We start from the raw sequence: 22,796 nt of genomic DNA, 5'->3' as shown, positions 1-22,796 counted from the left end.
ATATGACTCCACACTCAATAATAGATAGATAATACATTCAACATGGTAACATGACATTGCGTAAATATTAAGATATATAACATAATAAAACAATAATTTAAAAAGACAACAATATAAAATATTAACAAAATGTAGGCAATAAAATCTAATTTCTTTAAAAAAATCTTGTACTAACTGTATGAGCACATTTCTTATTGTTTATAACTTGAATACACTCAAAAAACTTAATACCTAAATTCAATCCTGGGCTTTATGGATGTGAAAATTTTCCAGTAAAAATAAATTGACAGTCCATTGAATTTTCTGTTTTTAGTTGTTTCTTCTTCATTTGGAATGGATACTGTATGTATGTTTACACAGCCATTATGACACAATTTCCTTTACCACCACAGAAGAAGAACATGTACACAGCCATAATGACATAATTTCCTTTACCACCACAGAAGAAGAAGACGGCATATGACGTGCACCGTCCGCCAACATGAAGGCACTCAGGGCAGTTTCTGCCTTTGCTTTAACAGAATAAGCATTGTTATTTCTACTCAAATACTGAATCCACTAACTGGACAAAAGTAGATGCGACACCGACTTAATATCTTGGGTGAGAAGCAGTTTTTTTTATCTGCCCATTGTTTAACGTGCATGCTACTGCAGGCGGCTTGAAGGCCTTTAGCGCTTTGGTTAGCTAACTTTAGCCTCCATTTGCTTGTTTTCTCTAATATAAAGCATGTAATATAATATATATTAGCCATTAACCGAAACATTAGAATCTCATTTACATGTATTTATGAATCTAAAACACTTGCGCATGTCAGCAATAGCGTTAAAGTCGTGAAGTGAGCTTGGTACTTCTGCTAACCTGAAGCTAACATACTCATTATGAAGTTAGCTCAGAGCAGCTGCAGCAACAGACAACAACAGACAGACCAAAACACTTGTGTTTTGGACATGAGGGATAACAAGTCAGCCCAGACCATTAAGTATCACCTTTCAGGAAAGTTGCTACATAAAAATTAACATTTTAGTGTCAGTTTAGTGTGCTTTTATCTATAGCAGTGCACCCAGAATGAATGAATTCATGCTTTGCTTAATAACGGAAATGCATATTTATCACACAGCAGACAAAGGTTAATGGCTTAGTTTTAAAAATACTGCTTTTAATGTAATTTTGCATCCTTGAGTTAACTCTTTATGTATAGTAACCTGTCTCAATGTTATTGATTTATTTTGCGTGCATGTTATTACATTAGTTCACTACTTTTATGGATGCACTGCATGTTGAAAACACTCCCACTGATGTCTTTCTCTCTTCAGACTTTGCACTAGTGTTCAGTTATATTGATGCAGAATATTACATGCCAGAATACATGTAATAAAGCATTGTTTGTCATATCTCCAGTCCTGCAGAATGTCCAAGATCAGGCGGAAGGTAACAGTGGAGAATTCAAAAACCATATCTGACAGCAGCAGCAGCAGCAGCACCACGACCAGCAGCACCGGCAACCCCGCCGCCCCCTCTCGCCGGCCCAGTGTGTTCGAAAGACTCGGCCCCAGCACTGGGAGTAATGCTGCTGATGTACGTATAACCTAGAGTGCAAGGTGCAAAATAATTTATTTATTTCTTCCTGGTCTCTGAAAATACTTAAGAGATGCCACATGGTATTTCCAACACATGTTGAGGTTGTAGATTTTTCATGCCTGTTTGTCCTTGTTAATAAGGAGTTTACTTTTGAGTGCTTTTAGACTTACTGCTATAACCATATGTAGTAATACATGTAGCAAATGCAGTCACTCATAACTTCTAATCATTATTGAATAGTGAGTATTGCTGCAAAGAGTGGACTTTTTAAAAGTTTTTTTTTTTTAACAGAATCAGTCTAATTTCATCAGGTGTTGCTTTATCTCATCAACTTTATTTGTTTGTGTCTTTCAGAGTCACTGTAGAAATTGGCTGAAGACCGGAAATTGCAGTTACGGCAACACTTGTCGCTACACACATGGAACTCAGCCACGAGGCAAAGGATTTAGCTTTAGTCGGTAAGATTGCTCGTTTCGATCTTGATTCATTCATCAGCATCTTTATGTGATATTGTAAGTATATGATTCACATTCATTTCTGTTGCCATTATGTATGTGTCTAAATGGAGCAGGTCAGCAGAGAGACCCACAGGTGATCTGCGGGAGAGGATGAAGAATAAAAGACAGGATGTTGACCCAGAAAACCTGAAGCGAGATCCAGACGAGCCCATATCCCCCACAGCAAGAGTGAGTTCTCTGCTCCTTCAGTCTGTGCTTTTAAAAGAGTTCTCTGCAGATTTACTCCGCTTCTATTATATTGTCGGTTTGAATCATTATTATTAAAGAAGCCTTTAACTATGATTTAGGTTTGAAGACGTGCAAAAGGAGAGGCACAGGAAGCAACGCAACATGTATGTGTCATTCTAACTAAATCTGTTTGTATTCATTTACAGCAGAGAGACTCCTCCAGAGGCCGACACAGAGAGAAGGAGGATATAAAGATCACAAAGGAGCGCACCCCAGCCAGTGAAGAAGAGCCCACAGAGTGGGAAACGAATCGTGAAGGTTCAACAGCTTTTTTTTTTTTTTTTTTTAAATTTAAAGGACAAGTGACCTGGTTACTGTTTTTACAGTGTTTGACCATATTGACTATTCATTTAAATGGGTTGTCTTTACTCGGTTTTGAATTTTGTGCACTCATGTACACATTTACTATTTAATGCTTATGTTACTATCTGTACTTTTTCCACTTTACACATAAAAAAATAAGAAAATAGATGTCTCATACCTAAATTAATTGTGGTTCTTTTTGGTTGACTTTCAGACTCAGATATCGGTGACTACGACTACGAGTTATCCCTAGAGATGAAGCGCCAGAAGATTCAACGTGAGCTGATGAAACTAGAGCAGGAGAATTTGGAAAAGAGAGAAGAGATCGTCATCAAGAAAGACGAGACCTCCGCCAAAACAAGAACCACCGCCATGCCGAAGGTAAGTAACAAGGTGCACATATTTTAGTTACTTTCATGTTTCTGTAATTTACATTCACACTCAGTCTTGCTGCTTTCTGGTCCCTCTGGATTTTGGGGCTTGACCTCCAGGGCAAGTCACCACACTCGCTGAAGTAGTAGTGTGTAGACTGAATTTCCACCTGATCTGTCATCTCTATCCCTCAGGCCTCCCCCGAGCAGTTAAGCTCCAAAGATTCCCCCTCATCCAGGAAGTCCAGTGGCTCCCCAAAACACAAAAGTGGAACCAAAGGGCCAGGCTCTGGGAAGAAAGAGAAGAAGATGTCGGTATCCTCACCTGTCTCAGAAACTGCCAGGTAGGAGTCTGTGGTTCTGTTAGTTAGTATTTTTGTTCATTTGTTTGTTACTTCTGAGAGGGAGTTTCAGTTTTCAACCCTGTTGCTGTGTTAGTTACCAGGATGCAGTAAAAGCACTACTATGTATCTGTTAAAATAATATTTGACACGTATCAAAACACCTTTTTTACCTCTTTTTCAACAAATTTCATCATGAGACATGAGATATTTGGATGAACATCATGTTTTTATCCCATGCTTTCTTTTGTATCTAGTTACTAATTTCATATTGGCATAGTCAACTGCCATGTAGGAGTCTATGAATCATGGCAGTTTATTGATGACAATGTGCAGTTGCAAACAAATGACACAAATAACTGCACACATGTTGTATTCACATACAATAAAACACTACTTGAGAATTATATGCCTATTAGGGGAAGATATAATGGACATTTTCTATTTTCTTCCAACCAGGTCCTCAAAAGGAGGCCACAGCAAGAAGAAAGGACCCCGCACCCCCAGTCCTCCTCCCCCAGTCCCCTTGGATATTCCTGTGATGGGGAAGAAACACAAGGGCAAGCACAAAAACAAGGAGAAGTCTGAGGAGAAGCTGAAAGAAGGGAAAGATCGGGGGCGAGATACAGAAAAACACAAAGAGAAGAAGGAAAAACGCAGGTACAGTGTGGACTGCAGAAATCTGCCGGTCGTCATCACCACATAAAGCAAACATCTTCACATATATTCTCATATCATCTGCAACTTTTAATACTTGTCCGTTTGAATATAATCTTGTTCCTTATAGGGACCGATCAGACAGCTCCCACAAGGCCAAGCGTTCAGTGACATCAGAGGAGCGTTCTGGTAGCGTGTCATCTCCCTCCAGGGGCGCTTCACCCTCAGCCAGGAAGAAATCCACCTCTCCCAAAGCTACGTCCCATAAGGCTGCTGCACTGGCTTCCCCTTCTCGCAGGTTAGCACGCGTGGGCGACCAAGTAATAATTTCACTGCAGGCTTAAAGCACTATGAACCGACTAGACTACTACTTGACAAAACTTATCTTTAGTATAGTATCTTTTAGTATAATTTGATAATGATGCCTCTCTATAATGCTATATTTTAATCAGTAAATATGGGACCTGACACCTGCAATGAAATAACCTGCCTTTGTCATTGCAGGTCTCCTTCTCCTCCACGCCACCAGCGTACCCCCACTCCTCCCCACCATCGCTCCCCTTCCTCCCACTCCGGCTCCTCTGCCCAGCGTAATTCTCCCTCTCCTCCCCGTCGCCGCCGCTCATCCTCTCCCACCTACCACCGGAGCACTGCAGCCACGGCCTCTGCCTCCTCACCTCCGAGCTCCCGCCGCTCCCGATCACCACCCGCCTCCCACGACACCTCCTCGCCCCACCGTCGGTCTGACAGATCGAGCCCCAGCCGGCGCCACTCGAGGGGCCGCGAGAGGAGCCGCGGTGAGAGAGAGAGGAGTCCGCCCGCACAGGAGCGCAGACATGAGCGCAGAGATGGTATCTTTATATTCTACTTCTGTATTTGTTTGTCTTGTTTCTCACGTCTGTATATATGTATATGCATAGTTTCACTTCTTGCCACAGTGGAGCTTCTTGATGCTAATTCAGATATTGAGATCCTTACTTTCCCATCACACTTTCACATCATCAGTGATTTTGGTGGGTCCTTATCTTTTCAGATATAACTATATATTACATGATATGTTTACAATCGGTCCCATTTTGCAGAGCATTGATTGGATTATGTTGACAAATGTAGCAATTGATTTGAGCAAGAGGAAATATAATTTCCATTGTGGTATCAGTGCAATATCCCCAGTGCATAGTAAGCCAATTTAAAACATAAATCATCTTATTCATCAGTTGTTAAGCTTTGTCTCTCTTGCAAACAGAAAGCCGCAGCAAGCGAGAGAAGGACAGCCTCCGTGATGACCGGGACTATGACTCTGAACAGGTCTCATCACGGGACAGTCGCGACGACAGGGAGACCAGAGACGCCCGAGAGCGACGGGACGGTCGCGATCGAGGAAGGGAAACGACCCGAGAGTCTCGCGACCACCGAGACAGCAGGGATGTGAAGGACTCCAGAGAGAGCAGGACAGAGACCCGCTCAAGCCGAGAATCCCTGGAGCGGCGCGACCGCGAGCGGGAACGAGAGAGGGAACGGGAGAAAGAGAGAGAGAAGGACAGAGAGCGAGAAAAGGAGAGGGAAAGGGAAAGGACTGAGACGCACAGAAAGGAGGAATCGAGCCAGGAGGACAGGAGTTATGGGAGAGGTTATGGACGTGATGATGGAGGGAGAGCGGAAGGAAGGACGGAGAACAGGACGGACAGGACTGAGAGGAACGGACGAGGGAGGGGACGTGGAAATGAAATACCTGATAAAGGCAAGAACTGACATTACATATAACCTTCATTTGCATAGTTTGTTTTATTTGTGGCTATAAAAACACTTAGTATTGCTTACAGCATCATTTGAATCACTAATTGCAACTTTCCTATGTGTGTGTCTGTGTAAAGTGAACATTTTCTCCTATTGTCCTCCATCAGGCTCAAACAGGAACTCCAGGGGTTCCCAGCTGGAAAGCAGCCACGACAACTGGGAGTCACGGAGCAGCGCGGTGCGTGAACGGAGCGTAGAGAGGAGCACGGACCGCGGTGCTGCCGAAAGAAGCTCTGACAGGGGTTCAGACCGAGACCGCTACGAGGGTGACAGAAGAGGAGAGCAGGCCCGGGACTCCTCCTATGACAGGAGAGGAGGGCATAGTGAACGGGATCGCAGAGACAACCGAGAGAGAGGTGGGTGTTAGAAATAAGTCACAAAACAGCAACTCGTATAGTTCCTCAAAAGTGATTAATAATAATAAGTAAAAATCTACACAAAATCTTGTACACAAGCTAATTAAAAACCATGTTTTTTATGTTAAATGTGTTTGGCTAAGCTTTTCAACTCTCTGTTTTTCTAGATCAAAGAGGAGCTTCTCCAAATAGACACCAGGGGAGATCAGAGGAGTCTGAGAGGGAGGAGAGGAGGGACGATCGCAGGGCAGACAGAGCAGACGACAGACGCGACGACAGGACCCGCGATCGGGAGCGAGAGAGAGAAAGGGAGCGAGACAGGGAGCGAGAAAGGGAGAAGGAGCGAGACAGAGAGCGAGAGAGGGAGAAAGAAAAGGAGCGAGAGAAGGAGAGGGAGGCCGAGAGGGAGCGCGCCCGGGAGAGAGAGCGGGAACGAGAGAGGGAGAGAGAGAGGGAGAGGGAGAGAGAGCGGGAGAGGGAAAGGGAGCGCGAGGAGCGGGAGAGAGAGAGGGAGGAACGGGAGAGGGAGAGGGAGAGGAAGGAGCGCGAACGGGAGAGGGAGAGAGAGAGGGAGCAGCGGGAGCGAGAGAGGCAGAGGGAATGGGAGGAGCGAGAGAGAGGGAGGGAGGAGAGGCGGGAGAGGAGAGAGGAAACCAGGGATGACCGCTCTGTTCGAGAGACCCGGGACGATCGCAAGACGAGGCATGTATCAACAAACTGAATTTATTTTCAAGTTTTCATCCATATCGCAACTTATTTATGTCAATCTATTTTTTTTTTTACCAATTCAGTATCTCTTATAAATACTTAAAATGCCGTTTAAATCAGAAACAGTCCTCGAATACCATATTTATACATATTTTGTCATAGTAATCCTCCTCTTTTCTCTTTTTCTCTCCCTCTAGTCGTAAGAGGCACAGAGTAGAGAGCAGCCCGAGCCCCCAGCCCACGTCTAAGCGACAAACACGGGACCTCAGTCCGGCCGACAGCGACGGCTACAACAGCGCAGAAGAGAAAAGTGAGCGCCCGATTGGCCGAGGGCCGGCCAAGCTCCACCCACAGCCCCTCCTCCCCAGCCCAGTGTGTCCGCCTCCATCTGACAGTAGGGAAATTCTTTTTGAAAGGACACACTCCTGTTTAATGGGGAATGCACCTCTCGTCTAATTCCAGCAATGTAAAGGGGAATGCATGATGCATGTTGATGATTTAAAGTTTTATTTCTCTTTGGTCTAACATGTAAAGTTTCTGGCCAACTTGCCTTTTTGGTTTTATGTATTCCAATACTGGCAAAAATTGTTGTGAACAGAAATGTACCAAAGTCAAATAATTCTTTAAATAATGCACACTACAGTAAAATGCACGTGTTTATTGGTTTTCTCTCCAGTTCAGTAATTGCCAATTTAAGTTGCACTTTGGATACAAAGAAGAGACCATAAATTAGCCTTAAATGCAATGACATTCATACTGAAGGGCTTGTTTACATTATATTCTGCTTTCACTGTAATTATGGCAAATAAGATGCTTAAATAGTCCTGAGTATGGTTATGTGACTGCTCTGTGTGCATATGCAGGTGCGGATAAGCATCGTCTGCTGAGCCAGGTGGTGCGGCCCCAGGAGCCCTTGTTGCGTTCGCCACCAAGGGCAGCTCCGTCTGATGAGAAACCCGGTCACTGGAAGGATGAGGAGCGCAGAGGAGCTGCGGACAAAAGGGAAGCCCGCACCCGCCACGAGGACCTGGAGCCCCGAGGGGAACGAACCAGAGGAGGCGACAGACGAGGAGAGCACCTTCCAGACATCACTTCTGACTCCCGTGCACGAGGCAGAGACCAGCGAGAATCCACACCGCCTCCTGCTCCTATAGCTGTGGCTGCTGGCAGTGAAGACAGAGACACTGCTGGCTCCCAGTCCCATGAGGAGGGCAAAAAGAAGACAAAGTCACAGAGGAAGGGTTTGAAGAAAGGGCGCAAAGATGAGGAGATTCTTGCTGGCAACAGCCTGGCTGGGGTGAGCGACCGTTTCAACCCCGAGCCCCCAATCAGTGTTTCAACAGATGGGCCTCCACCCTTACACTCCCCTAGGAAAGGAGCCAAGAAGAAGGCGCTTGATCGAAAGAGGAAACGATCACGTGGAGGAGAATCTGATGTATCTGAGGAGGATTCTTCAGCCCATCTGCCACATAGTAAGAGGAAGAGAGGTCCCAGGACACCACCCCCCTCAATGAGGCCTGATCACCGCGGTACCGGAGGCAACGCAGAGCCGTCTCCACTGTCCAAAATGGACAACTTCAGCGACTGGTCCGATGAGGAGGTCACAGACCGAGGAGGAGGACCACTGGAACCAACAGCTCCCCTGGCTTCTGCTGAGAGGGCTCCAGCTGAACCTCTGAGGAGAGGTGGTGGACCCAGGGTGGGCAGGGACAGGGAGAGGTGCAACCCCCCACCCATCGCCCCACTACTTTCCCAAGATCCTCAAATGCTGCTGCCGACTCCACAGCCCCTCATGTCCCAGCCCGTGCTCCGCAAACCTCCCCCAGAACAGACGCGCAGCAGCAGCATGGGGAGCAACCAGAGCCGCACGTCATCCAGACGCCTGCGATCTCCCTCCAACGAGTCAGCCCACCGAGATGACCCCCAGGGTGCACGATCTCGCCGGGGCCGACTTCAGGGCACCAACTCGCGTGACCGGGAGAGAGAGAGAGAGCGGGAGAGAGAAAGGCCGGTGGTGTCTGACCCTCCAGGGGCCGAGAGGAAGTCTCGAATTGACCAGTTGAGGAGAGGAGAGCCCAGCCGCAGCACCTCATCAGGTACTTAAAGTCATACTTATCTTGATACTATATTGCTGAACATGAAACATAATCTATTGTATCTTCCACCAGGATCATACTTAATTAAAACTCTAACTTGTATTGTCTCATCTCATCTTCCAGACCGGCAGGATTCCCGCAGCCACAGCTCCAGGCGCAGCTCTCCTGACTCTGAGAGGCAGGCCAGGTCCCAGTCCCGAGCCGGCTCCTATGACAGTCGAGAGCGGGAGAGAGACAGGGAGCAGTTTGAGCGGGAACGAGACCGAAAGGACCTCCGGCCTCAGCAGCAGCAACAGCAGCAACAGCCCCTGCTCCTCCAACAGCCTCTTCAACAACAGAGAGACTGGGAGCCCGAACCTAGAGACTGGCCCAGCAGGGGACGGGAGCCTCTGCTCATGCGTCCTGGCCGTGAACCTCTCCTGAGAGAGCGGGATATCAGGGACAGAGAACGCTTACTTCCTGAAGGACTCATCCAGCAGCATGAACGGGAGCGAGAACGAGAGCGAGAGAGGGAGCGGGAGAGAGACAGTAGGGGTGATAGAGGCGGTGATCGAGAGAGGGAGAGGATGATGATGATGGACCTACCAACCCATGGGGACTCCAGGGCTCCGGGACGCGGGGACCTTAGGGGCGAAATGAGAGGGGACATGCGAGGGGACATGATGAGGCAGGACAGGGGTGACTACGAGCCCCTACTGCCAAGAGAAGCCTTCAGCCCTCCAGAGCCTGAGAAACCAAGCAACAGTCACCACCTCATGGCAGAGCTGGAGAAGGCCGACAGCATCGACGGTAAAAACATGAAAGCATGTTTGCATTTTCATGTGTCACTTTTTCAAAATACGCTACAGTGAATTTAAAGGAATCTGTATGTGCTTTGTTCTCAGCAGAGGATGATGGAAAAGAAGACGATGGACAGTCAGTCGCATCAGTCGGAGAGGAGTATGAACCAATCAGTGATGATGAGCTAGATGAGATTCTGGCTGACAGTCAGAAGAAAGAGGATCAGCAGGACGATGAGAAAATTACAGGTACCAGAAAATACTTTTACTTTGGAGAAGGTCTATTGGGAATGTTATGTAAAATTACCTCTCTCTTAATAGAGACTTTTAATTTTCCAATGATACTTGATGTAATGGCTTTTGGTCGGACACTGTTGGATATTCTTTGTAAAGTTAAGCACCTGGTGTCATGTGTTGGCAGGTCCTCTGGATGTGATTGATGTTGATTGGTCCAGCCTGATGCCCAAAAAGAAGCAGGAGCCACGGGCGGCAGGGGCAGCGTTGCTCCGGTTCACCCCAGGGGCTGTACTCCTCAGGGCAGGCATCTCTAAGCGACTTGCTGGGCCTGAGCTCCTGGAGCAAGTCAAAGAGGTGTGCAAGTCTGAGCTGGATGACCCCAAAGGTGAGTTTTACATTTTGGGACAATTAAAGAATGTTTTTACCACTATGATTTGTACTTAACTGAATTAGCCCTCAGTGGTCCTTGTGTAACATTTCTGTGTGATCCATCAGTGTTACATTCTGTCAACTCTGTCCCTCCAGATGCTGACAAGCTGTTCGAGCATGACCTGGGCGCCTTGAATATGGCGGCTCTGAACAGACGGGTGGAGAGGGCAGGTTTACTGAGCAACCTGGGGCCCTGCTGCAAGGCCCTGTGTGCCCGCAGGGACTTTGCCATCCGCCGGCAGCTGTTAAAAAATGACAAGGTAGATGTCATCTGATCACTGGCAAGATAAATAATTCAATACTGCCAATTACTTAGTGTTCATATAAGCTATGTTCTCTCAAGTTTCTCATTTAAATCTACTGACATTACAAAAGAATGGTTAAGAGCATTGTGTTTAAATCTCCATCTCCTTTTTTTCAGGGCCTAACCAAGCAGTACCCCACTACACCTGTAGTAGACAACGAGCTGCTGCAGATGAGCATGCGTCTCTTTAGAAGGACCATGACCGGCCAGGCCACGGCCCCAGAAAGATGCGATGGTGGGTCAGCACCAGCAGCAGCTGATGTCGCTGCAGCTGGTAGTAGTAAACTCAGCACAGCACAGCCTGAGGTGTGTGTGTCCTGAGAGAAATGGGTTCCATGGGTCAAACACATGAAAGTAAATGCGACTAAGCCTTTACTTCTTCTAGCCCCTAACTCTCCCTGACTCTATCCCATTTCATTTACATACATAACATTTTTAGTCATGAGAGGAAATAAAGCAACACAGCAAAATTGTGAGTCTTTCTCAGTTATGCCTAACATGTTTTGGATGATCTGCAAGTGCTGTGCCATAGACTACTGGACATTCTAGCCTATGGAGGTGTGTAATGAACCTTGTATGAGAAACGTAAAACACACCTAAAAAAAACCAACAAAACAAAACGTCAACTTTTTTTTTTTGTGCATTACAATGTTTTAGAGCGGCTTTTTAATTGTCAGTTTCACCTGCCTAACCAAGTTCAAATGTTTTGTTTTTGTATATTGTGCATTGGTTACTACAACTGTGCATTAAAATGGTTAGATGTTGATTTTTGTAACGGGTCTTTTGCTTTGTATGAAGTGACTGTTCAGCCTTTTAAATAATGTGACTCTTGATGTTGTTATTATTTTTTGTTTACACCATATCACAAAATATCTGCGGAGCATATCTAAAGCAGCTACTGCAGAGAAGTTACTGACCAACAACACTGAAACATCCTGCAGGGACTTGAATGAATGTTTCTCACAAATAAGCACTGCCAAACTATTCCCTCACTGAATGTAATTTGTTACAATTGTTAGTCTGTGGAAGCATTATTGAGAACTGCTTTTTTTTTTTTTTTTTTTTTTTTTTTTGCTTGATGTGTTTGTTTTGAATGGTTTGGCAATGTCTCCCTGAAATGAACTGTAATGGGTGCAGAGCACACTATAGACTGCAGAGTACCAGAGCAGCAACATTGCCATGTGGAATTCCTCTCCATAAGTTTCACCAGCGCACACCGTCCAAAAAGGAACTGAAATGTTCCCCAATAGGAAAAGACACTAGACTGCTTAGATAAACATGACTGAAAAGATAATTAATTTGAACTCCACATTTATTTTCTGTGCCCCAGTGGATGAACATCCAGAGTCACAATAAAAAAAAAAGACTTTTACAGGTGGATAAACTGACTTCTGGGATGTGATGGTTTCAAAGCAATTAGCTCAACAAGTGACGCTTGAAAAAAAAAAAAAAAGCAGGTTATGCATGCTGTGAGTGCTGGAAACACCAATTCAATGGACAAACCAGCATCAGTATTGCACCCCAACAGAATAAAAATGGAAAAAGGCTGTTGTCTTAGAGCCCTGGATTCAACATGACACCTCCGCCCTGCGATGCAACTGTGCCTTTAAAGTGACATTACAGACATGCAGAGAACGGGCTTTGAAGTTGTAGCCCAGTATCTTTAAGTTTGACCACAAATCAATGGTGTTGGAGACATATTTCCTACTACATGTTTCTTTTGTCTAAGGTTCAAAGTCAATTTTGGGATGTGTAAGGAATGATACCTGGTTTAACGCTGTATTTTTTTAATATTGTAAAATAAATGTAGAATGACATTTCTAAATTGTAAGGAAAATAAGTTTAACTGGGGACCTTTTTCATCAAGATTGTCAGATTAAATGATTTTAACAAGAGCTATGAAGACAGCCACTAAATGCATGCTTTTGCATTTTCAGGTAAGTGCTGAATTTGACACACAACCACTTTAGGACTGTTCCTGATCGCACCTGGATAAAAAAATACTAGAAATTCTTACAGTCCTATGAAAGAAGTGTGAAGTGTAGATACAAAAAAAATGCATCCAAACTTTTACAGTAATTCATAATTTTTCAATAAACAATAATGTAATTATGTTAAAATGACCACTTTCTGTCATTGTTTGAGTCATTTGGTACCAATGTGATGAAGACTACCCCAGAAATAGAGCAAGTGTCTAATAAAAGATAATCTATTATGCTGTAAACAGTTGAAATTCCTGTTTCTAAGTTCTGTCTTAAAATGGTTATAAACTGCTTTTTGTGTGTCATACCATTGAAACAGCCGTTTCACATCTGATAACATTAATCACAGTAAAACAACACATGCCATATATGTCCCTAAACAAAAGAACATGATACATAAGCAGAATAGAGACATAGAACCCATACATTTATCTCTTAGTCAATGCTTTGTCTAAATAGTCTGATAATGCAAAAAATGTACGTCTCACAGAGTCTTCGTTATCTCGAAATCTCTCAAATGATACAATATTTTTTTTAAAAATTCAATTAAATGGCAAGTTTCTCTCCTAAATGTTTTCTTTTTCTTTCGGGGAGGAACCTTCAGTCATGCATTTGTTGTTGACGTATATCACATAAAACGGACCGGTTTCCTTTACCCACAATCCTCCGCGTTAGATCCGTCCTTCCGACTTCCGCCTCATCTGCGAGCCGATGTGAGTAATTTTTCAGGAAATTTTATTTCTACAATCTAAGTCCATCCTGCGATATTAAAGTAGTAATTGACCACAAATTCACCATAAATATACACATTAGTGATGCGTTAACGTTTGTATGGCGGTTTTGAGGCGGTTAAACGTCCGTAAAGATGATTTAAAACGGTGAACGGTAACAGTCCGATGGATTCTCCCGGAGTGGCTTCATTTAGCCCGGCTGCTCTGTGCTCGTCCCGCCTCAGCTAGAAACGGTGGATTTATGATATTGTGTCTGATATAAAACACTAGTGCACGTCTTAAGTGCTGTTTTTACTTAAACTTAAGTGACTTTTATACTACTAGTAGCCTGCAGGCGCCTTAGAGCCGTGGTTTCCAACCATTGTGGCCTGTAATCCCTCAAAATAAAGCAAAGTCTTTACCAGGGACCCCTCCTCACATGTTGCATAGTCTACCAGTTAAGTTACTGATTATTGTCTTGATTAAAATATTCGTTAAAGTTGACAACAGTCCTTCAAGTGTCTGGTTTTGTCTAACAGTCCAAAACTTAAAGATCTTCAGTCTATCACCATGTTCCTCAAAGAAAAGCAACAAATTGTCACATTTGACAAGCTGAAACCTGCTTAATTTTTATATTTTGGCTTTAAAAAATGACAATTATTCAGTTATCAAAGGAGTTAATGATTAATCTGTTGATCAACTAATCAATGAATTGACTAACGTTGCAGCGCTAGAAAAAGTACTTATTGTGTTTGTATTACTTTTAAAAACCTTAGAAGGTAAAACACAGAAAGCAAACATAAGAAGAAAGCTTGACCAAAAAAATCACAATTTTGCATTCAAATGTTATTTTCTGTATCTTTATCTTCCTATCATCTCACGACCCCAGGTTGGGAACCACTGCGTGCAAAATATTCATTTTCTAAGCTAATGCTGCTGTTTTGTTTTTGTTTTTTTTTACAAAATAAATCAGTGTAGAAAGTATCTTGCGTTTTCAGAAGTGTTATTTAATTCAAACTATTTGTGTATATTGTTCATAGATGGCCCCAACTAAGAAAGGAGAGAAAAAGAAAGGGCGTTCAGCCATCAATGAGGTGGTGACCAGAGAGTACACCATCAACGTCCACAAGCGCATCCATGGAGTGTGAGTATGACAAGAAGAATCAACTGTTAGTGCTCTTGTATCTGTCGGTAAACTGATATCCAGCTATTATTGCCACTTCCAGTCAGATTTAATTCAAAACATCATGCTCTGCTGGTGTTTTTATTTTATTAAAACTATTCACGTTTTAGAACAAAGCTTTGAAAACACATGAATGGTGGTCTTACCTTTTATCTCCACCCACATTAAAGGATAATGTTGGCAATATTCATATGTAACAATGAATTAAGTCAGTTTATTTATTGCACATGTCACATATTAATTTTTGCTCCTCACCTTCATATGTTTCATCCACTTCATTTCTGGGTCCATATTTTCTTTGTTCAGTCAGTATTTAATTTCAAGTTTTATATCCCATTTCAAAACTATTAGTATTCCATTCTGTAAATGGATTTTTAAATGTTCATTTAATTTTTAGCAATACTTAATCTATTATTACCTTACTCTTCTGTTTTCTTCTATGTTGCATTTGATGGAGCAAATGCCAAGACACATTCTTTGTATGTTTGCATACTTAGCTATTAGATTCTGAAACAAGCTTGTTTTTGAGTGTAAAGATTTGGTTAGCAGGGCTGCGAGTAAAGCTGACGTCACTGCCATTATACATGTCAATGAATTTATTATTCATCCTTGAAAATGTCAGAATTAATAGCACATGGTGTCATATCTCACAAGAGCCCAACTGGTGTCTTGAAATAGTTTACTTAGACTATTAAGATATAATGAAATGACTTAAGCGAAAGTAACCCTGTTTGGTGTTTTGTTAATTACTAAAACAAGTATCAGCAGTGTTAATCTTTATTAATTCTGTCTGATTTAACGGTGTCGTCTCCTTGCAGGGGTTTCAAGAAAAGGGCTCCCCGCGCCATCAAGGAGATCCGCAAATTCGCCATGAAGGAGATGGGAACTCCTGATGTCCGCATCGACACTCGCCTGAACAAGGCCGTGTGGAGCAAGGGTGTGAGGTAAGATGAGAACTTTTAATACTTATATCTACACAAAATGACTCTCTGTTAAGGCTGACCAATATTTCAATGAAAAGTATCTGTGATAACATAACAACTACCCTCTGAACACATAAAATAGCAGAAATTTTGGTTTGACCATCATCCATTACTTTAATTTAGATTTATAGTGAATGTTTTTCCTGTAAATTAAACTGGGTGTAATTATAATTGTGCTTATAATGAATGTATTTCAAATATTGTCACAACTGTCTTTTTATAGACTTTTTTTTGCCAGTTTGGGGTTATTACATTAAACAAAGCAATCTTCTATGTAATGAAAATGTTGACTGTTGGCTCAGACATGAAGTGTCTCAGTACACACCACTAACAAGTCACTGTGGTTGGTGATTTTGACACTGAGTGTTGTGCTCAATAGATGCTTAGGATGGCTGGAATATTTACTGACGAGTCCTTAACTTTGAGTGAGGTGTTAATCACTCACTTTTTTATTCAGTACTGTCAGCAAGTATAGAAGAGAAGCTGCAAGAAATTAGGAATTTTTAGTCTGGTTGCCCTATTTTCACTGTAAAGAACATAAATGCAAAGTATCAGACTTTCAGAACTTATGTTTTTAGTTTACACTGAAGTTCTCGCTATACAAACAAGGGCTTCCTACATAAACAAATCATTCTTATGTCACAAAACCGTATTTAAAAAATAGTCATTATTTTTACTCTAACGACAAATGTTTTGACACTCAAACATGTATACAGCATTGGGCTATGACACGATCTGCTGGCCAGTGTAACAGTTGCAGCAACATAACAAATAACTTGCATTGATTGATAACCATTGCGTTACTGTGTTTTTCAGGAACGTGCCGTACAGGATACGCGTACGCCTGTCCAGGAAGCGTAATGAGGATGAGGACTCCCCCAACAAACTGTACACCCTGGTCACATACGTTCCAGTCACCACATGCAAAGGTAAATATGCTGCTCACTGACTTGATCATTCACCTACTGAATTAATAATCTAATTTTAATTTTAATGTTTTGTCCTCTTTTTGTTTTTCCAACAGGTCTTCAGACAGTCAATGTTGATGAAAACTAAAAATGTCCCCTCTACGAGTGGAATAAATAAAACAAAAGGAGCCCATGTCTTGTGTCTTTATTTCTGCTTTTGCATTTAATTCGAGGTTTTATTTGGGATGAGACTTGGATTTGGTTTAATAGTTATATTAAATGTTCTTATGCAGAGGAATGTTAATGGAAATGGACCTAAACAACATGTCTGTTAGGGCTGTATGTGTAATTTTACCTTCCTGCATGAAGGTTGTTTCAGGGATGCAGACAGTCATTGTCCCTTTTTACAGCAAAGGAAAACTTTCATTATGTCTTATTGAACAGTGGCAGTGCTGTCTTTGGCACTAAGACTTGGTGTTATGATATCCATAGGGTATACAAAGCAATATTTTTTGTTCCTAATACAAGCAGGATGATAGCAAAAAGTCTAGTCAAGTCAGTGACGTGATTAGATATGGACTGTGCAGTTTGTTTAGTTAATTGAAGTCAATATTAAATGTGTGATTGATGCTCATTGAGGTGCATCAGAGTGAGCAGGCAGGAGATAAGCACTTAAATCAGACACCTGAATATGGTACTACCACTTCAGTTTTTCTCAGTTTGTCAGATTATCATGAGTACATAATGAAAGGATCGAATCTAATACACAGTCATATGTTTTATACTCTTATCTCTTACTATTGCTTTTACTATTTTACATATTTCATTCTCTCTTTACTGCATTGTCAAGGAGCTGAAACCGAAGACTTTCTTATACTTGTGTAATGAGATGTAACAATGAAGAACTTGAGCAGCCTGGAAACATGAACCTGAGCTGTAAGCCATCAAAACTTGATTTTTTTGTTATCTGGTATTTTGGAAAAGCACCTTTGACTCTAAATGAGTGGCTGATTCAGTGAAAGTATAGGGGAAAGACAAGTTTATTTGTAAAGCACATTTCAACAACAAGGCAATTCAAAGTGCTTTACATAGAGCATAAAAGGCATTAAGACAGAATATAAAAGCAATATAAAGAGATTTAAATACAATTAAATTTGGAAATAAAAAAGCTAAAATAGAATAAGACAGATAAAACAGGATAATAAAAGTTACAGCACAGTGTAAGATATTAACCATCATATTTGGTTTAATTGAAAGCAGCAGCAAACAAAAGTCCTCAGCTGTGATTTAAAAGATCTGAGAGTTGCAGCAGACCTGCTCATATGAAATATGCCATCCAACTGGGTTTAATGTGCATGTAAGGATTTTAGCTGTGTATTTGGAAACATGCCCATAAAATCACTGTGCATGGAGCAGCTGTAGCATTTGTCTCTTGATGTTAGCACTAAAAATAAACTGGACATTCACTAGTTAAACTGGGCTGGAAAAACCTGATGTAAAATCTGTAAAAGTGGATGTTTTCCCTTTATAAATGCAAACATTTAACATGCGTTGCTAGCCTGTGGCCACTAGGGGGAGCTACTTGTCTAGCAGCAGCGTAGACTGACTGTGCAGCAGACAGTCGGATGTTGTGAAGAACAGGGACGCAGCAGTTTACAAGCTATGGCATCTCCCAACATTTTCTCCAGAGTTTTCGCTGCTGTGAAGTAGCTGTAACCAAAACAAGAAGGTAAGACACAAGGCCGGTCTGGTTGCCGTGTCGGTTTTTTAACATATTGAGTGTTAACCTCGCTGAGAAGTTGTCTGATGATCTCAGTCTGGGAGGGACAGGTGTGGCTAGCTGGTTAGCTAACTGACCAGTTAGCTCGCTCAAATACAGTTAAAGTTAGCTGGTATGTATTTTAGTAAGCTAGGTAAGACGATGGTAGCTTTAAATATCAAACAAACTAAAGGCAATAACGTCAGCTCTTGCCCACATACAGTATAACATGAGTAGCTATAAGCAGCATAGTTAAGGTGTCACGCAGATAACATTAGTCGTTGTTTAGCGTCGATTTAGGTCAGCGGTTCCCAACATTTGTGGCCTGTGACCCCTTTAAATGAAGCAAAGTCTACCAGGGACCCCTCCTCACAGGTTGCATTGTCTGTCAGTTAAGTCACCTATGATTGTCTTGATTCGTCGGCTAATCGTTTAGTCCACAAAATGTCTGAAATAGTGAAAAATATCCGTTACAGTGCTCTACAGTCCAGGGTCTTCAAATGTGTGGTTTAGTCTGACTAACAGTCCAAAACTCAAAGTTTTAGAGAAAGTTTATGTTCAACACAGAAAAGCAATAAATCACTACATTTGAGAGCTGTAACCAGCATTTTAAAAAAAAATTGCTTAAAAATGATTTAAACGATTATTCAATTATCAAATTAATTGCTGAATAATCTTCTGTCATTGACTAATCAATGAATCGACTAACCTCACAGCTCTAGAAAGAGGACATACTTTGTTTTGTTGGAATAACTTTTAGAGGCTTAAGGAGGTAAAACTAAGGCTGTGTAATATATCAATATTATCAATATCGTGATATGAGACTAGATATCTTGTCTGATAATATCTGTCTTAGATTTTGGATGTTGTAATATCGTGATATTGCGTAAGTGTTGTCTTTTCCTGGTTTTAAAGGCTGCATTACAGTAAAGTGATGTAACTTCCTGAACTTACCAGACTAGCTGTTCTATTATTTGCCTTTACCAACTAACTCATTATATCCACATTACTGATGATTATTTAACAAAAATAATAATAAAGGTATTTGGTCAAAAATATAATATGATATTTGATTTTGTCCATATCACCCAGCCCTAGGTAAACAGAAATCTACAAGAAATAAAGCAAAAATTAGAAGAAAGTTTGACAAAAAAATCACAAATTTGTCTGTCCATCATCTTGTGACCCCATTGATTAATCCAGCGACCCCTTGTGTGGGTCCCGACCATTAGGTTGGGAACCACTGTTTTAGGTGATGTGGCTGGGTCACTATTAGAAGTAGTGCTGCCAACTAATGTTTACTATAATACCTATGCCAGCTATTCAAATACAGTCTTCAGTCAGGTGTGTGTGTGTGTATGTAGGTGGGAGCGTGCACACAGTTTCCATGGCCGTGGGCTGATGTGCGAAGCGATGCGGCACCACTGGCTGCTCCTCGGGGCTTGCGGCTGGGTGCTACTCATCCTCATGTTTGTCAGCAAGTTCATCAACTTCAGAGCTGTAGATGGTGAGCTTCTGTCCCCTTTGTTGATCAGCTACTACAGGTGAGTGATAATAATAGGGTTACATGTGATCAGCGCACTAATATCTGATATGTATTTTCAGACTATGGAGAGAGGGTTGCTGGTCAGAGTTGGACAGTGTCAGGAACCAAAGTGGTTAAGCTTATTCCTGTGTCCAGCCCAGAAAAACCAGCTCCAAAGCCGTCAGATCAGGTAAACTCTCTGACCTTGCTACTTTTCATTTTATTTTTAACTTCTTTTTTAATTGTAGAATTGTTTGCTGACAATGTGCATGTACCCCATTCCTGTGCAAATGGCCATAAAGTCTCTTGAATCTTCTCTGTCCTTTTTAAAAACAAAGCAATCACTTACATTAGTGTTGTATGTGTGTCTCAGCCCTCTGTTCCACCTACAGCGGTAGACTGGCAGTCAGTTGCTGACAAACGAATCGAGCTGCTTTCAACTGTATGTAAGAACAGCAGCCTCAGGAATTTGACTCACGTCTCCATCAGCAAGTTTGTCCTGGACCGCATCTTTGTCTGCGACAAACACAAGATCTTGTTCTGCCAGACGCCTAAAGTGGGCAACACGCAGTGGAAGAAGGTCCTCATTGTGCTCAATGGTAAGTATGGGGTGGATGAAGGTAATAACAAGGCACATGTTTGCTATAATAATAAGGAATGGCTGATAAACCCCAGTAGTGCGTGTGTGATTTAGCTGCATGACAAAAATAGCAGCAGTCTCCTACAAAATGTAATACATTTTTTTTGTAAAACACAGTGCTGTATAATATCCACTGTGGTTTGAGGTCTGTCTGTTTAATTAGGTAATTTCGTGGATAGGTTACTGTATGTTATTGTGGTTGGCAGGAGCATTCCCCACTGTGGAGGAGATCCCAGAAAACCTTGTTCATGACCATGAGAAGAACGGCCTGCCCCGCCTCTCATCACTCACTCCACAGGAAATTACTCACAGGTTAGATCAGAGTTACTGGGATGAATATAGTCTTATTCTTTCCATGAGTAAGATACTTCTTAGGTAGAATTTGGCACAATGCAGCAGCAAATTGTGCTGAATTTGAGCCACACATTTGCTGAGAGAGGATAATCTTATAGCTTTGTTGAGGCTGTGTTATGATCCTTTGTGAGGAATGTCATGTAAAGTAGTAAAGAGATGCCTGCTGTCTACGCCGATCCAATGAATCAAGGATATTTTCATCTTTAATAACTATTTACTCACAAAACCTTGTTATGTTCCTCAACAGATTAAACACTTACTTTAAGTTTTTCATCGTGAGAGATCCGTTTGAGCGGCTGATTTCTGCGTTCAAGGACAAGTTTGTAAAGAACCCACGTTTTGAACCTTGGTACAAGCATGACATTGCTCCGGTCATCATCCGTAAATACCGCAAAAGCCATCGTGACAGCGACCTCGCCGCCTCTGGCCTGCACTTTGAGGACTTTGTCCGTTACTTGGGTGATGTGGAAGGCCGCAGGCGCATGGACCGGCAGTTCGGTGAGCACATCATCCACTGGGTGACTTACGCAGAGTTGTGTGCGCCGTGTGAGATCCACTACAGTGTGGTAGGCCACCACGAGACGCTGGAGCAAGATGCCCCCCACATCCTCAAAGCGGCGGGCATCGACCAGCTGGTGTCCTACCCAGCCATTCCTCCAGGTATCACGCGCTACAACAAGACCAAGGTGGAGCATTACTTCTCAGACATCAGCAAGCGAGACATCAGGCGTCTCTACGCACGTTACCAGGGCGACTTTCAACTGTTTGGTTACCCGAGCCCAGAGTTTCTACTGAACTAAAATGATTAACCCTAACTACAAGACATGTTTTCATATCAAATTCTCTCGACATCTTGAGACAAAGGTGTATCGTAGCTGACCGTGTGCCACAGAACTGGTTGGTACTCAGTAGATGACACACTGTAACGTCTTTTCTTCTTATTTTAGCCATTTGTGCAGGAATAACTGGTTGTTGCTATGTCGGCTGTATTTGCAATGACTGAAAACGCGATGCGTATTTAACATTTTTATGGAGAGTGGATTTTTAACTGATACTGACAAAATATAGAGAAGGGAGAAAGGAAGTGAACACCGGCAGCTGCATATACCTCAGTAGCCAACACTTAACGATTAACAGAGTCAAACAGTGAGATTGAGCTGCATAATTTATCGATTTGCTGATGAAGGTGCAGAAGAAGGTCAATATAAAGATCAAACACAGGTACAGGTCAAATGGAAACACACTTTTCTTCCTTATATTTAATGTTTATGACTGAATGATCCTTAAAGGTCAGATAGGTAGGGATACAGGCCCGTTACCCTGTAATGTAGCTGTTACATTGCACTGTGTGGATCACCAAGCTATGGACGATGCCATGCGTTACAACATGTTGTGTCTTCTAGACGTAGGTGAAGATAATGTGTATCAGGGATGCTAACTTTTTTTGGACAAGGAGGGTGAAAGGCAAGAATTGATACCGCCTCATTGATGTTTTTATAACATACAAATCAATTTTTACCTTTTTTTTTTTTTTTTAACAATCAGTATTTCTTTAATGAAAGGCATATTGATGTCTTGTAAGAATGTCGTTAAATAGCATCAAAATGGTCAAAAAATTGAACCAAGACCTTGATGAGTATTGCACAGAGGGTCAGTTTTACCCAGAGGCCCAGCTTTGTCCAGCCCTGATCCATAAGAACAGGTATCAACTGCTTTTGACTTCATTCACTCAGCTGTTAATGGCAACGGGACATTGAAGAAAACAGGATTTTAAAGGATTATTTTATATCCTCGGTCAGAAATGTATTGTGTAATGTATGTATGTATGTTCTTAACATGACTTGCAACTCCAACATTTGTATTACGTGTTGCTATTTATAATGTTATTAACCTGCTGACTAGTGGCACAAACAGTGTTTCAACTGTAAGACAGTACTGCCTCCATGCAACCTCCTGGTGACCTTTTTGGACAGGTGGTTGTGATACAAGAACACAAGTTAGTAATAAAGTTCCATGTAAAATAACAGTATGCGTACTTATTGTGCTACC

At 42.2% G+C, this 22,796-nt stretch overlaps 3 protein-coding genes across 5 annotated transcripts; all 3 read left to right on the top strand.

Moving 5' to 3' along the window:
* The first annotated feature begins 370 nt into the window (after window positions 1-370).
* On the top strand, window positions 371-12,083 carry zc3h13 (zinc finger CCCH-type containing 13). 3 transcript variants are annotated; one of them, XM_042405011.1, is made up of 20 exons: window positions 371-601; window positions 1,400-1,576; window positions 1,934-2,037; window positions 2,151-2,265; window positions 2,472-2,583; window positions 2,843-3,009; window positions 3,195-3,343; window positions 3,800-4,000; window positions 4,128-4,295; window positions 4,502-4,848; window positions 5,244-5,738; window positions 5,902-6,150; window positions 6,318-6,852; window positions 7,056-7,252; window positions 7,722-8,954; window positions 9,078-9,743; window positions 9,842-9,982; window positions 10,155-10,355; window positions 10,496-10,659; window positions 10,821-12,083. In XM_042405011.1, exons 2-20 carry the CDS (start codon window positions 1,409-1,411, stop codon window positions 11,022-11,024), a joined length of 5,616 nt encoding a protein of 1,871 aa, XP_042260945.1. In that variant the 5' UTR covers window positions 371-601; window positions 1,400-1,408; the 3' UTR covers window positions 11,025-12,083. The 3 variants fall into 3 exon arrangements, with proteins under 3 accessions (XP_042260945.1, XP_042260944.1, XP_042260946.1); XM_042405010.1 differs by having other exon boundaries at window positions 9,839-9,982; XM_042405012.1 differs by lacking the exon at window positions 371-601 and having other exon boundaries at window positions 1,515-1,599; window positions 9,839-9,982.
* Window positions 12,084-13,294: 1,211 nt separating this feature from the next.
* rpl31 (ribosomal protein L31) lies at window positions 13,295-16,657 on the top strand. The gene is made up of 5 exons (XM_042404961.1): window positions 13,295-13,398; window positions 14,436-14,539; window positions 15,397-15,522; window positions 16,378-16,490; window positions 16,586-16,657. Exons 2-5 carry the CDS (start codon window positions 14,436-14,438, stop codon window positions 16,615-16,617), a joined length of 375 nt encoding a protein of 124 aa, XP_042260895.1. The 5' UTR covers window positions 13,295-13,398; the 3' UTR covers window positions 16,618-16,657.
* Window positions 16,658-18,050: 1,393 nt separating this feature from the next.
* chst10 (carbohydrate sulfotransferase 10) lies at window positions 18,051-22,771 on the top strand. Its single transcript, XM_042404162.1, has 6 exons — window positions 18,051-18,198; window positions 19,593-19,735; window positions 19,834-19,943; window positions 20,127-20,352; window positions 20,600-20,705; window positions 20,995-22,771. The coding sequence occupies exons 2-6, from the start codon at window positions 19,630-19,632 to the stop codon at window positions 21,545-21,547; spliced, it is 1,101 nt and encodes a 366-aa protein (XP_042260096.1). The 5' UTR covers window positions 18,051-18,198; window positions 19,593-19,629; the 3' UTR covers window positions 21,548-22,771.
* Window positions 22,772-22,796: the final 25 nt, after the last annotated feature.

Source organism: Thunnus maccoyii, chromosome 24 (assembly GCF_910596095.1).
Source record: "Thunnus maccoyii chromosome 24, fThuMac1.1, whole genome shotgun sequence".
Taxonomy (NCBI): domain Eukaryota; kingdom Metazoa; phylum Chordata; class Actinopteri; order Scombriformes; family Scombridae; genus Thunnus; species Thunnus maccoyii.
Note: the sequence above shows the minus strand (reverse complement) of the source record. Positions and strands in the feature narration are given on the sequence as shown.

Coding starts and splice junctions, on each gene's coding strand:
- rpl31 (XM_042404961.1), top strand. CDS start 14,436: ATGGCCCCAACTAAGAAAGGAGAGAAAAAGAAAGGGCGTTCAGCCATC. Junction 14,540..15,396: donor CACAAGCGCATCCATGGAGT/GTGAGTATGACA, acceptor GTCTCCTTGCAG/GGGTTTCAAGAAAAGGGCTC. Junction 15,523..16,377: donor GTGTGGAGCAAGGGTGTGAG/GTAAGATGAGAA, acceptor TGTGTTTTTCAG/GAACGTGCCGTACAGGATAC.
- chst10 (XM_042404162.1), top strand. CDS start 19,630: ATGTGCGAAGCGATGCGGCACCACTGGCTGCTCCTCGGGGCTTGCGGC. Junction 19,944..20,126: donor CTCCAAAGCCGTCAGATCAG/GTAAACTCTCTG, acceptor TGTGTGTCTCAG/CCCTCTGTTCCACCTACAGC. Junction 20,706..20,994: donor CCACAGGAAATTACTCACAG/GTTAGATCAGAG, acceptor GTTCCTCAACAG/ATTAAACACTTACTTTAAGT.
- zc3h13 (XM_042405010.1), top strand. CDS start 1,409: ATGTCCAAGATCAGGCGGAAGGTAACAGTGGAGAATTCAAAAACCATA. Junction 3,010..3,194: donor GAACCACCGCCATGCCGAAG/GTAAGTAACAAG, acceptor TCTATCCCTCAG/GCCTCCCCCGAGCAGTTAAG. Junction 10,356..10,495: donor TGAGCTGGATGACCCCAAAG/GTGAGTTTTACA, acceptor CTGTCCCTCCAG/ATGCTGACAAGCTGTTCGAG.